At 40.5% G+C, this 15,235-nt stretch overlaps 2 protein-coding genes across 3 annotated transcripts in view; both read right to left on the bottom strand.

Annotated features, from left to right (window-relative positions):
• Positions 1–4,916, bottom strand: part of LOC120936885 — a 218,120-nt gene extending 213,204 nt beyond the window's left edge. Inside the window, exon 1 of the mRNA XM_040349651.1 lies at positions 4,744–4,916. Coding sequence (XP_040205585.1) covers positions 4,744–4,800 — 57 coding nt within the window. The 5' untranslated portion in view covers positions 4,801–4,916. The remainder of the gene's footprint in view (positions 1–4,743) is intronic.
• Positions 4,917–13,677: 8,761 nt separating this feature from the next.
• LOC120936882 (uncharacterized threonine-rich GPI-anchored glycoprotein PJ4664.02-like) overlaps positions 13,678–15,235 on the bottom strand; it is a 38,650-nt gene continuing 37,092 nt past the window's right edge. For both annotated transcript variants that reach the window (XM_040349627.1, XM_040349626.1), the window contains 4 exons: positions 15,009–15,122; positions 14,626–14,739; positions 14,390–14,512; positions 13,678–13,869 (listed from right to left, as the gene is read on the bottom strand). In XM_040349627.1, the coding sequence (XP_040205561.1) occupies positions 13,679–13,869; positions 14,390–14,512; positions 14,626–14,739; positions 15,009–15,122 (542 nt within the window). In that variant the 3' untranslated portion in view covers position 13,678. The remainder of the gene's footprint in view (positions 13,870–14,389; positions 14,513–14,625; positions 14,740–15,008; positions 15,123–15,235) is intronic.

Below are 15,235 nucleotides of genomic sequence, written 5' to 3'. Positions count from 1 at the left end.
CACGTGGTAAAGGGCCACTGTCATTTGCCATTTACCCCGATCCATGACACGCCGGGTCTGGGAGACCCGTTGGTCACAGACATTCCCGTGTGCACACCCCAGGTAGCACGATTCTGTGAGGGGTCATATGACGGCCTCCCGACCGCGCTGTAGACGTCATTTGGCTATGGCCCGGTCAGCAAGTGGTTAAATGCAATGCACACAAACACAATATAATACCCAATTGTTTGGGGTAAAATATAAAATATGGTCTTGCGCCGATTAAATAGATACCAAACATGTCACACTTAAAAATGGTGCATGCTTCTGGAATGGTGCCAAACTATGGTTTTTTAAAAATCTCCATAGGCGACACTTTATAAGCCTTTACAGGTTACCAGTTTACAGTTTCAGAGGAGGACTGGTGCTCCCTGGTCTCCTCCTCCCATGCTCGTCTCCAGGACTTCTCCAGAGCCTCTTCCATACTCTGGAACTCACTACCCCAAAACAAAAAACAAACACATTTTTTCAGGGAGGCCTATCCTGCCTCCAGCTAACAACTGAATCTTCTACTCCCCTCACCAGTTCATCCCTCACAGTTCCCACCTTTTGCTTCACCAGCCCCTTCCTCTTTGATTGTAAGCTCGCAGGAGCAGGGCTCCTCTAACCCTTTTGTTTTGAATTGTACTGTTGGTGTAGTGTTTCCTTTCACATTGTAAAGCACTGCACAAACTGTTGGCGCTATATAAATCCTGTATAATAATAATCTCTCTTCCTTGGAGTCACATAGGAATGTATCATCTGCTGTTTGCACCTTTGTGGACTTCTTCTTAGTTTTAATTCACCTTTTGTTACCTATATAGGTGTTGCTCTATGGACTGTTTTGTATCACTATTTGTAATCACACGTTTATTTTTTTTGTTTGATTATAGCAAATACAGCACTTTTGTTTAACCACTTGACGACCGCCACACAACTATGTACGTCGACAACATGGCACGGGGCAGGCAGATTGGCGTACAGGTACGTCCCTTTAAATTTGCCACCCAGCAGGAACGCGCGCACGCCCACCTGCCCGCCGAGGGCCTCGCGAGTGCGGCCGCGTGTCTTGGGAACTCGATGTTCCCGGTAGGCCACGCGATTGAGGTCGGCAAGGGCAGAACAGATTCCCCTGTTCTGCCCTTGCCGACCGCAATTGCTGGCCTACCGGGAACATTGAGTTCCCGGGACCAGCGGCCACACTCGCGAGGCCCTCGGTGGGCAGGCGTGCGTGCGCCCTCTGGGTGGCAAATTTAAAGGGACGTACCTGTACACCAATCTGCATTCGCCTTTGTAAACAAGGCATTCCTCTATTCTGCCTAGTGACACTGTCACTGATGACCGTTCCCCATGATCGGGAACGGTCATCAGTGACGTGTCACGTGTAGCCACACCCCCTAACAGTAAGAATCACTCCCTAGGAAATACTTAACCCCTGCAGCGCCACCTAGTGGTTAACCCCTTCACTGCCAGTGTCATTTTTACAGTAATCAGTGCATTTTTATCCGCCATAATGTCGCAGTCACGATAAAAATCATTGATCACAGCCATAACTAGTAAAACAAAATATTAATAAAAATGCCATAAAACAGTCCCCTATTTTGTAGAAGCTATAACTTTTGCTCAAACCAATCAATAAACGCTTATTGCGATCAGCCTAAACTGTGGTAAAACATTTTTTTTATATATTTGTGGGGGATATTTATTATAGCAAAAGGTAAAAAATATTGTTATTTTTTTTCAAAATTTTCGCTTTTTTTGTTTATATCGCAAAAAATAAAAATTGCAGAGGTGATCAAATACCACCAAAAGAAAGCTCTATTTGTGCGAAAAAAAGGACGTCATTTTTATTTGGGAGCCTCGTCGCACGGCCGCGCAATTGTCAGTTCGCTGTGCCGAATCGCAAAAAGTGGCCTGGTCTTTGACCACCAAAATGGTCCGGGGCTGAAGCGGTTAAATATATTGATTGGGAGATCCAGCTAGCTACTTTGATCTTAAAATTCCCCCTATTCTTACGCACATTAAGGAGAAATGTGCAACATGGTTTACATTGCCCCTGAATCGTATGGGAAGAATTAACCTCCTAAAGATTATTTTCCTCCCGAAGTTTCTTTATTTTTTTCGCAACTGTCCGACCTGGCTGCCCACCCTGTTTTTTAAAGAGGTGGATAAATGTATGGGTAGCTTCATATGAAGGGGAGCACTGCCAAGAATAGCGAAGTCTACCCTGATCCTCCCTGTGCGGTGTAGAGGCCTGGCACTCCCGGATCTGAAAGTCTACTTCTGGGCTGCAGTGCTGGTTACTGTCCGGTGGTGGTTCCTACGTTCTCGAGCGAATTCTGCAGTCTGTCTTGAAGCAGCAACCCTGAGCTCCCTTCAGGAACTGGGAAACTTGATTTATCGGGGACCCCGAGACTGTCCCACGCTACCTCATTCCACCAAGACTTTGGGCAGTGGCTAGGACTAGATTTGCTTGCCCCAAAAGGTGGTCTCCCTTCACCCCACTGTGGGGCAATCCCAATCTCCCACATCTCCGAACCATCCCTGACCCTCAGGTTTGGGCTCGATATGGGATAAAGACTCTGAGGGACATCCTAACTGCTGACAGATTGCTCTCCCTGACAGAGCTCAGGACTCGCTTCAGTCTACCCGGATGGATGACGTTTAGATACTTCCAGTTACGCCATGCCATACGAGCCCAGTTCCCTACTGTCCCGACGCTGGACAATGACCCGATAGAAGGACGACTGGCCCTGGAACAGCTCTCTCAGCCACTGTCTGCGCTGTATTTTGACCTGCTGGGAGTTCACTCTCCCAGGATGGAACATCTATGGGAGAAATGGAGGGCAGACATACAGGGAGGACTGGGATGACTGTCTAGGAGAAAGCGCACAGACGCTAATTTCCTCCAGGGATAGACTGCTGCAGGTCAAGTTTTTACACAGGGTCTTTTTTATTCCCCATAGCATATACCCAGAGAGATCTGCCAACTGTACTCGCTGTGGTGGGGAGGAAGTTACGTATCTGCACATGTTCTGACGCGGTCCTAGAGTGGCACAGTTCTGGGTGCAGGTAGTTGAGCTTATAAATTTCCCCCTCCAGCTGACTCTCCCACTCACCCCTGAGTTATTGCTCTTGATCATTCACGATGATGACCAAAGGCCTAGATACACTAAAATCCTTATAAGTTTCTTGCTATTTTATGCCAGAAGAGAGATTATACTCAAATGGAATTCTCCATCCCCTTCCTCCGTAGGTTCCTGGGAACGATTCATTACCTCAGCTCTTCCTATGTACAAACTGACTTACATGAATAGAAATTGCCCTGAAAAGTATAAGAGAGTCTGGCTCCCCTGGACTGCTTAATAATGTAGCACCCCTCTCCTTACACAACCCTGGACAGGGATGCCCAGGGCTCTCTCAAGTCGATCCTAATGTCTCCCTCCTGAAGGGCTTTTGGTTCTGTGTGCCACGTTAGCACTTCACTAAATTGTACCTAAGACTCTCAAGTATTGTATGATGTCCTACATGTACCTTTGCTTGTTTCCATCTTGTACTTCACTGAATGTAACATGCTTATTTTTTCTTTAATAAAAGAACATTATGTTTACAAAAATATATATTGATTGGGTTGGTATCTGTTGGCCTGTGCTGGTAGCTGTTTTTTCTCCAAAAATTCACAGATTATTATTTTTTTGATCTTTTTGTTTTATCTAGCATGGATGTTTACAGGTTCTCATGCCTATGCCTATGGCCTCATAACTGTACAGGTATAATTGTACTGTAAAATGAAGGCCCTGTTCTTCTGGATGCTAGTCTGATTTGAATAAAGTATGGTGACACCATTACCACTCCAAAAACATGTTTGGTCTGTTTTCTAGGCTATAACATGAGGAAGCAGTAGCTTGATTCTCTACCTAGATGGCTGCCTTCACACAGAGACACAGTGCACAATAAGTAATAGGGAAAGGAACAGCTGCAGAGATACAAAAGGCTATGCCGGGGACAAGTCCTTTGCCCTATAAATGTCTTTTTTTTTGGTCACACCTTCCAGAGTTTAGTTTCTCTTTAAATGAAAACCCCTCAAAAGCTTTAATTAAAACATTAGTTCACCTTTACCAAAAAACTGCTTATGCAGGGGCGTCTGTACATAAAAATAAGCCATGCAACTCTGACTAAAATTGAATAATGTCCTTGCTATAGGTGTAAGCCATGTACATACAGTACATCCTAAAACCTGACTGGAACACTCCCAGGACGTTGCTAGGATCTTGCTAAGAGCAGTATAATCATTACTGCTAACCTCCACCACCACAGGAGTGAGCTCTTTCTCTGATTCTTAAAATACCTTTGTATACTCTTTCTGTCCCCTGATACAGTAGCTCTGAGCTCAGCATTTGAGAGCTCACTCCTGTGATAATAAAAAGTGAGCAGTAATGCCTAGGCCTTTTTTTAGCAACATTCTAGCAATATCCCGGGAGTATTCCAGTTAGGCTACATCATTGGCCCAATCTTATAGTAAGGGCATTATTCAAATTTAGTCAAAAATGTATCAACAGTTAAGGGCCTAGATAAACAATATCTTCAGATTATATCCAAGGAGGCAGATCCTCTTAGTATAAAGTTGTTAGAAAATGTTTTGTGTCAACATATAAAATCTGAAACAAAATCTGTGGTCATCATAACACATATTAATGACATGGAAGCATTTTAGTAAAATTGTACCTGTGAAGAACTGAAAAAATATGCAGGATACGGTAAAACTTGATCCCAAGTTATCATTAATGCCCAGAGAGCCTTGAAATTTGAAAAAGTGGGGGAGAAATTCAATTTTATTTGCGATTCCAGTTTAGTTTTAAAATCTACATTCTGGCTTGGATTGGCCTGGAAGTCATACATCTGGAAAACAATATATAAAATGGTTATAAAAAAGACATTAATAATGGTTACCACCAAGACATTAAAACACTTAGAAGCACCAATCAGATGAACCAATCAGGGGCACAGAAAATTCTTTTTAGCATCATGGGGAGTGAGGGCGAATGATACTTAACCACTTCCAGACTTCCTTCCACACATTTGCTGTGGCAAGGCGTCCCAGCTGTGCGAAATAATGTACCTGTACATCGCTTTGTGTAGTAGCCTCTAGGGGTGTGTGCGCCCGCTGATTGGCCAGAGGGGGAGCCAATCAGTGGTTCTGGCTGTCGCAATGACTGCTAACCACCCGTGATCATACCCCAGAGAGGCAGAATGGTGATCTGCCTATGTAAACAAGGCAGATCGCCGTTCTCACAGGGGGGAACATAAAGATCTTGTGCTCCTGCTAAGCAGGGACACGGATCTCTGTGTTCTCCCAGTGAGAGCTTTTCCCACACAGTTAGTAAGCACCCCCTAGGGACACACTTAACCCTTTGAACGCCCCTGGTGTTAACCCCTTCCCTGCCAGTGTCATTAGTACAGTAACAGTGCATATTTTTAGTACCAATCGCTGTATTAGTGTCACTGGTCCCCAAAAAAGGGTCAAACATGCCAGTTAGGTGTCCAATTTGTCCATCACAATGTCACAGTCCCGCTAAAAGTCGCTGATCGCCGCCATTACTAGTAAAATAAATAAAAATTACATAAAAATATCGCATCATTTGTAGATGCTATAACTTTTGAGCAAACCAATCAATATATACTTATTGTGATTTGTTTTTACCAAAAATATGTAGAAAAATACACATTGGCCTAAATTTATGATGAAATTAGATTTTTTTTTTTTTTTTTATTGGATATGTATTATAGCAGAAAGTAAAAAATATTGTTATTTTTTTTCAAAATTGTCACTTCTTTTTTTTTTTTATAGTGAAAAAAAAAATCACAGAGATGATAAAATACCACCAAAAGAAAGCTCTATTTGTGAGGAAAAAAAGGACATCAACTTTATTTGGGTACAGCCTCGCACGACCGCGCAATTGTCAGTTAAAATAATGCTGAGCCGTATCCAAAAAAATGGCCTGGTCATGAAGGGGGTAAAGCCTTCCGGAGCTGAAGTGGTTAAATAACTGATCACTGAATACAGCAATTGGAAAAACAGATATTTACTAATTAAGTATCATAGCATCATTATTCTAAATCTATCATCTCTAGGCGAAAGCTATATTATAATTAAAATGTCACTATATTTTGAATACAGTTCTGCAGAACAGTACTGTCAGCTCAAAACTTGGAGGCTTTCTGGTCAGAGACTTAAAGTGTTTCTAAAACCAAAACTTTTTTTATCTTATAATAGAGAAGGTAAAATGATACAACGTAGAACATGTGTCATATTGCATTGCTGCCTGTGTCCCCACTAGGGAGATTCATCCTCTCTATGTGATCTTCTGAACATGGGGCCAGATTCACGTAGAATCGCGGCAGCTTAACGCATCGTAGATACGTTACACCACCGCAAGTTTTCATCGCAAGTGCCTGATTCACAAAGCACTTGCGATGAAAACTACGCCCGCGGCCTCCGGCGCAAGGCGGGCCAATTCAAATGGGCGTGTGCCATTTAAATTAGGCGCGCTCCCGCGCCGGACCTACTGCGCATGCTCCGTTTCCTAACTCCCGCCATGCTTTGCGCGCCGTGACGTCATTTTTTCGAATGACGACGCGCGTAGCGTACTTCCGTATTCCCGGACGTGTTACGCAAACGACGTTAAATTTTAAATTTCGACGCGGGAACGACGGCCATACTTTAGACAGCAATACGATTGCTGACTAAAGTTAGGGCACCTAAAACGACGCCTAACTTTGCGACGGAAAACTAGACTAGCGGCAACGTAGCGAACGCGAAAATCCGTCGGGGATCCGCCGTAACTCCTAATTTGCATACCCGACGCTGGTTTACGACGCAAACTCCCCCCAGCGGCGGCCGCGGTACTGCATCCTAAGATCCGACAGTGTAAAATAATTACACCTGTCGGATCTTAGGGATATCTATGCGTAACTGATTCTATGAATCAGTCGCATAGATAGAAACAGGGATACGACGACGTATCAGGAGATACGCCGTCGTATCCCTTTTGTGAATCTGGTCCTTGGTCACTAAAAGTATAGGAAGATCAAACATTTTGAGTTGTCAAGGGAAGAGGAAGAAAGGGGAATCTTTCAATGAGGACTGGTGACAACTGGGATTTGCTCTATCTACCTGTTGTGTACAGGACAAGAAGTAAAAGTAATTCTAACCATTGGGACACAGATGGCAAAAAATAAATAAAAGAAACTGGCAAAAAATAGGCAACATTGGTTTCAATATATCAGACTGTAATACCTTTTTATATACTAGTATGTTAAAATATTGATCTGTCTCACCTGGTAGTGCAAATCCCCTGTACGGGAGAGGTCAGCATCTGCCCAGAAAACAGCGATCATTGGTGGCGTGGAATAGTCGTAGTTGTTGAAATTGCTTAATGGGTAAGGCATTGTGTAAATGGGGTCATACGAATTCCGCCGAAATATGATAACACCATTGTCGGTGAACTGTGCAAAAGAAAAACAAATCGGTTTGGTCAGTATAAGCAGAAGAAGATTTATAAATGTATAGTAAAAAAGGGGTTGATAATGAATTAGTATTTCATATATTCCACAATGATTTCAGAATGGGCTACAAGATGGAACCGAGTCTCCAGTTTTTCTTCAGCCATGGTACAATATTAATCACAAAAGTTATAAAAAGAACTTCAAAACACTCTGATTGTGTTATTAAACCAGAAAGTGAGGTGAATCTTCATTTAAAAATGGGGTACATTTTTACTTCAATTATCCAATCATATAATCGGCTATTCAAAATGAACAGGAATTTGTTTTTGACATTATTAAAGCGAATATTCGCAGTTTTTGAGTAAAGATTTTCAACTTCTTTAGTACATCAACATAAATATATCTCAACAGCAATAAAAGTACTTTTATTAGTAGAATGGGATCCAGAGGGAAGATATTTGTTCCTTAGAGGAAAATTGAATGGAACGGAAATCTCATTTGCAAATATATACTGCCCAAATAAGAACCCTATCCGCTACGTAATAAAAATGATAACAGATTTTATGGAGTTCAAACGGGGAATAGCTATAATAGGAGGGGGACTTTAATTTCCATATGGATCCAGATACGGATAGTACGTCTCGTGCACAGGGGACGGGAATGGCCTGGAGAAACAAATTGAAAAAAAAACTCCATCAGTCTCAATTAGTAGATGTATGGAGGATACAACATTACAAACAGCGGGATTATACATTCCGCTCCCCTGTGCACGAGACCTACTCAAGGATTGATTTTTTTTTGGTGGAGCATAGGTATCTAGAAAAAATAAATAACTCTAGCATAGGAATAGCAACCTTCTCTGACCACGCGCCAGTTTCACTGCAACTTAAAATAGGGGAGAGACAGGAAAATAATAGGAAGTGGAGGCTCAATGAAGAACTCCTGCTTGATAAAGAAATAGAAATTAGATTAAAAACAGAAATGGAGGAGTTTTTCGAAATTAACTCAACAGGAGATGTCTCGGAAGCCATAGTATGGGAGACCCATAAGGCGTTTATGCGTGGAGTGTTAATCAAGATGGGGGCGGAAAAAAAAAGGAAGGATAAGGATATCAGAACAACACTCATAAAAGAAATTCATAAGCTAGAACAACAACATAAACATGACAGAACTAAAGAAATTTTATTAAATTTAAATATCAAAAGAGAGGAGTTAAGAGAGCAAATAGAACAAGAAACAAGAAGTACGTTTAATCAAGTGAAGAGAGAGAGGTATCTCTGGGACAACAAACCAGGGAAACACTTAGCAAATTTATAAAAAAAAAAAAAAGCGTAAATTATATTGAGAAAATACAAACAAGTCGAGGGGAAGTAGTTCATAAAACTAGTGAAATATTAGAGAGTTTTAAAGAATATTATGAAAAACTATATTCAATCAAGAATCAGGAGACAATGGAAGAACTAGGATTAAGGGAAAAAAACATAAACACATATTTAAATGAAATAGAATGGGAGGTAATATCCGAGGAGAATTTTAATAAGCTCGAAGCCCCGATCTCAGAAAATGAAATCAGAGAAATAATCAAAAATGCCCCAAATGGTAAAAGTCCAGGACCGGACGGCCTAACTGCTCTTTATTACAAAAAGTTTATAGATATTCTGGCCCCTAAAATGTGTTCGTATATGAATGGCTTAGGCGAGAAGTGGACCATGGGTAAAGAAGCCATTGAGGCTACCATTACTCTAATTTTGAAAGAGGGGAAGGATAGTACACTTTGCTCGAATTATAGACCGATCTCTCTTTTGAACTGCGATACCAAGATTTTTTCTAAAATAATAGCAGAGCGGATGAAGGGAATAATGAAGGATTTGATCCACCCCGACCAGGTTGGTTTTGTACCAGGACGGGAGGGGAGAGATAATGGGATCAGAACACTGCTAGCCATTCAGAAAATCAGTGATAGTGGAGCTCCAGGTCTACTCTTATCAGTAGATGCTGAAAAAGCGTTTGACCGAGTAGACTGGAGCTTCATATATAAGACTTTAGAAAGAATTGGATTAGGCCAAAAGATGATGACCTGGATTAAGGTATTATATAATAAACCCAGGGCAAGAGTAAAAATTAACGGGACCCTTTCAGGGGACTTTGAACTACACAATGGTACAAGACAGGGTTGCCCCCTTTCCCCATTACTATTTATCCTAGCACTAGAACCATTGTTAAGGAAAATAAGGAAGAATCCTGATATTAAGGGCATAGAATGCGGACGAGAGGAACATAAACTTGCGGCATATGCGGATGACATCTTGTTCTATTTAACAACCCCGAGAACAACGCTACCAAACTTAATAAAATTATTGAAACAATATGGAGAGCTCTCCAACTACAAAATGAACCCATCCAAGTCCGAAACTGTATGTATTAACATAGTTAAGAAAGACCAAATAACTTATCAAAAAGAGTTCCCGTTTGTGTGGGGGAAAAAAGAAATAAAATATTTAGGGGTAAAAATAGCAATCTCTAAAGAGAGGATATATAAAGTAAATTTTGTTCCTATGTTGGAAGATATCAAAACAGAACTTAGCAGACTCACTACAGGACAGATATCCTGGGGTGGGAGAATGAATATATTTAAGATGGTGATCTTGCCCAAAATCATGTATAAGATACAGATGCTACCGATAGCTCTACCCCAGAAGTTCTTTAAGACTTTACAAACGATCATATTAAATTTTGTTTGGCAGGGTAAAAAAGCTCGTATTAGCTGCGCAACGTTGAAAAAAAATAAGACACAAGGGGGATGGGGAGCACCAGATATAAGAGGTTACTATGAAGCAGTAATTCTCACAAGAGTGATAGATTGGATTAGAGACACTAAGCAAAAAAGGTGGGTAAGCATGGAATCTCAGATGAGCAATGCCCTTTTAGGGAGCATCATCTGGATCCCAGATAAATATAGGGAGTTAGGTAGACAATCACATAGCATCACTCGTTATGCTATAAAAATATGGGATAAAGTTCATAAGAGGGAAAAATGGGATTTTAATTCACCACTAATGCCATTAATAGATTCACACTACTTTACACCGGGGTTAGAAAAGATATCTGGTAAATGGATAAAAAAAAAGAATGCCCAGCTGAAAGATGTCATGACGAGAGATAAATTAAATACCTATGAAGAACTGAAGGAAAAAGGAGAGATAATTGAAATAAACGAATGGCGGTATGCCCAGTTAAAACATTTTTTTGAGGCTCTTCCACAGCCGCATAGATCAGCAGAAAATTTACGCCCACTAGAGAGAATTAGCCAAGGACAAACAGGGAAAGGAGTTATTTCCAAGATTTATAAGAATTTCATAGAGACTGATTGTCTGGACACGCCACCATGTATTAAAAAGTGGGAGGAGGAATTGGGACAGTCGTTAAACATTCAAGAATTAAAACAAATTTGGAGAAGAGTACATACTACATCAGTAAATAGTAAAACAATTGAGTTAAACTATAAATGCCTAAACCGATGGTACATTACACCAGACAAGGCCCACAAATATAAGAAAGAAGCCTCAGAGATGTGCTGGCGCGGATGTGGGCAGATTGGAAATATGGCCCATATATGGTGGCAGTGTCCAAAGATCAAAGGCTATTGGAGAAGAATTAGACAATTAATTATGGAAATTACGAATATAGAGATCCCAGATGACCCCTGGGGATGTCTGCATCAGAGGATAAATTTACCCACGAAACAATACCAGAAAAGTCTCTTACCCCATATGTTAACGGCAGCTAAAAGTATGATAGCCAGTCATTGGCAAGAAAGGGAAAGTCCTCCCATTAAAGAATGGTGCAATAAAATGAATTACATTCAAAACTTAGAATTTCTAAGGCTAAGTGACTCAGATAGTTTAGAGGAATTTGAAAAGATATGGTCTAAATGGATGGAGTTCAAAAATTCCATGACATTTGCGGAGCTTATGGGTGCATAGGGCATAATATCCGATAAAACTTCCTCGGAATATAAAAAAAAAAAAAAAAAAAAAAAAAAGTCAGAATGGCAACTGGAGTCCCGGGGGGGGGGGGGGGGGGGGAGGTGGAAAATGGAGGGATAAGAGTGATAAGAATTAAAGGCAAAATGTTTAAAATTATGATAAAATACATACGATGGAAAAAAAAAAAAAAAAAAAAAAAAAAAAATTAGTAGAATGGGAAAAAGTTTGTGTTGCTGCATATATCCTGTTGACAAAGTTTCCATACTGTTTTGTTACCATGATAGGGAGTGAACAGAAACATGGAAACAATTAACTCCTGATAAAGATTCTAACCCTTTCTCACTCTATCCAATAAAAAATAGCTGCAGTTATACTCTACAGTTAAATGTATGGCACTGTTTATCTCAATTTTAGGTATTGCAGCTATTTAAAGTATTTGTTTATATACTATAATGTCATGTAAATTATGGGAAGTATTCAGTTAATAAATGTTTCCCTTTGTTTTAGAAAACCATGGACTATTAATCAAGAATCGATCACAGCATTTGCATACTGAATACATTTAAGCTTAAAGAGGAATTAAACTCCCACTTTTTACTACAGGTAAGTGGGTAAAAAACATGGGGGGAGCAGTACTTTAACTATTGTATAGAATTTTGTGAACTCTGCTTTAATATCATTATAGTTTCCCTTAGGCCTCGTACACACGACCGGATCTATCCGTTGGGATTTATCCGCAGATCAGTTCCAGTGGATAGATCCGGTCGTGTGTACGGCCTAGCGGACATTTATCGGCGGAAAAAAATCCAGCCGACGGATTTCAAGCGGATAAAAATTTCTTAGCATGCTAAGAAATCTATCCGCTTGAATCCTGTCCAGCGGATTGATCCGGTGGTCTGTACAGACTCACCGGATCAATCCGTCCGCTCCACTCCCTCGCATGCGTCGTAATGATTCGACGCATGCGTGGAAGTATTTACCTCCCAGCGTCGCGCACATCGTCGTGGCGACGGCGCGACACGTCACCGCGGATGGATTCCGCGCGGATTTCGATCTGATGGTGAGTACAGCCATCAGATCCAAATCCGCCAGAGGATTTATCCGCTGGAAACGGTCCGGTGGACTGTTTCCAGCGGATATCCTCTGGTGTGTACGGGGCCTTAGTGTTTTCATTTAGTTTTTCTTCATTATCTGCAAGTGTGTGTGTTTAGCTGTTTTTTTTATGCATTTGCAACGGTGCAGTCATATCGTTTTTTCAGCTTTCAAAGATGCTAAAATCACGTGAACAGGGGCTGTATCTCATACACACATCCACCTATGAACATGCAGTGGTGACCAATATACTAGATATACTCATTGGTGTGCACTGTCTATTGCATTAGGGTGTGCACCCTATAGCACAAACACACACACATGTTTATATCGGCAGAGAAGTGAAGGGTGTCAGTTGAGCAAAGATTGGTGTCAGTAGGGCAGTGGATGGTTTCAGTTGTTTTTATTTTAATTATTTTATTATTATATTTTACAATTTAATTTTTTTATTATTTTTTATTATTTTTTTCACAATTTTCATAGGAGCCCCGTTGGGGGGCATTGGTGAAATATCAAGGGTCTAAACAGAGAGAAAATGACAAAGCTTCCCAGCCCCTTTCTCTGCAGCCTTAGCTGCACTGGACAGTGAATGAATGGAAGGTGCTCTTTGCTTAGCAGATTTCTGTTTATTCACAAACTGAAGCCCAGTAAACATAGTTTATTAGGCTTCAGTTAAGAATGAGCACAGGGACGATTGGTACAGATCACTCACTGTGTTCATTCATTCACCCATCCTGAAACAGAGGATGCCAGGAAGCAGGGGGAATCGACACTGCACAGGGTGATTAGGGTGTGCCCATGCACACCCAGCATACCTGTGCACACGCCTATGGATTTACTAGATATAGGAGGCCTCATGAGTGGTCAGATTTAGAGACATTACCAAAGAACTTCCCATTATATTCAACATATATAATGCTACAGATTGTCAGAGACTGTGGACATGCAGCAGGAGATGGTTAGAAATAGGAACATTTTATAAGAGACTGCTAGAAATCACTGCCTATACAATTTCTTAATAAATGCTCCCATATGTGTTTTCTCTACAAAACCCTTAGCGATCACAGTTGATATCCTTAATTTTGACAGAATTGTAAGGCTGTCCCTGATGTTATAACTGTAGATATAAATGTATGACTTACATATAATGAGCTGTAAAAAGAGCCACCAAAAGGAAATCCCATTGGAACGTTGATTATAGGAGAGGCAAAATCTTTGGAGCGCCGGGTTGCTCTGAACCCACCAGAATAATCAAACAGTCTGTTCTCTAAAAAGTAAATAAATTAAAATAAATCAGTCATTTATGTTGGTTACAAATGATACATACTATGTAATAACTGTGTTCCGCTTTCCCCTAGCTGTATTGTCCATGTGGAACTGTAACATCTGCATAAACTGAGGAGATGCTCAGACTTACTATAGCCTTCCTTTCACAGTGGATATGTGGTCACAGTCATGATATAAAGTAATATATGTACATATTCAAAGGTAAAATAATTACATTATGTTTGCAGCCTGGCTTAGAATTTGAGTGATATTTTGGTTTAGCACTGCTAATAGTGGTAAAATAATGTGCAAAAGCATCTGAAAATTAAAGTCATTGGTAGTGGTCTACAGCTCCAGGTAATGGATCTGCCTATGTAGGAAGAAGACAGCAACTCTAAACTTTTGGAAAAGATAACAAGGAAAAATGAAATGAGATGCAGTAGAATATAATAATAAAATATTCCTCTAGGATCTAAAGATCTGCTATCTAGAAACAAGTCAAAATTAACATTTAGCTATACCTCTGCAGGTAAATCCGTCCCCAATGTATCCAGACTGGCATGTACAATAATATGATCCAATTGTATTAGTACAGCTGGCATAAGGACTGCATCGGCTTTGCCCATTTGTACATTCATTCACATCTGAAACATAAAAGTGTTTATCGGCTCAATCATTTTGTTTATTCATTAATAACATTTGCTCTATAATAACAATAGTCACAATAATAATACACTAATAATAGGTATATTATTACCATTGCTACACTCCTTCCCCTTCCAGTTCGATGGACAAAAGCACAAGAAATCATTTATTACACTATGGCAGATGCCACCATTCTTGCATGTAGTGCTGGTGCAGAAATTAATACCTGAAATTACAAAAGAAAAGGACATTTATGTATGCCAAATATGTGTTTAATGTATTTGTATACTGGCAGCAATATAAAGGCAGATTCATTCCTGGCTTATTCAAAGATATCATCCATTCATACAACCTCTGTCCATCCACACACAGCCATGCCCACAATTGTACAGGCCACACCAGTTTTGGCTAAGCTCTGCCCATGTGGGGCCCAACAATTGGTACTTTACCACCCAATTAAGTTTATTACACAAATTTGGATATTGTAATACTTACTTATTTCACAGAACCTGCCAGTAAAACCTGGAGCACAGGTACAGGAGAAAGCATTAATGAGATCATGGCATGTGGCACCATTCGTACAGGGATTGCTCAGACACTCATTAATATCTGTGGGTGTAAAAACAAATATTAGTGAAGTGCACAAGAACTATGGCAAACATAAATAAAGAGATTACAGATATGAAGTCTTGAATGCAAAGCAGGGAATATCTACCGATGCT

Source organism: Rana temporaria, chromosome 4 (assembly GCF_905171775.1).
Source record: "Rana temporaria chromosome 4, aRanTem1.1, whole genome shotgun sequence".
NCBI lineage: Eukaryota > Metazoa > Chordata > Amphibia > Anura > Ranidae > Rana > Rana temporaria.
This window is presented reverse-complemented; position numbering and strand designations above follow the sequence as displayed.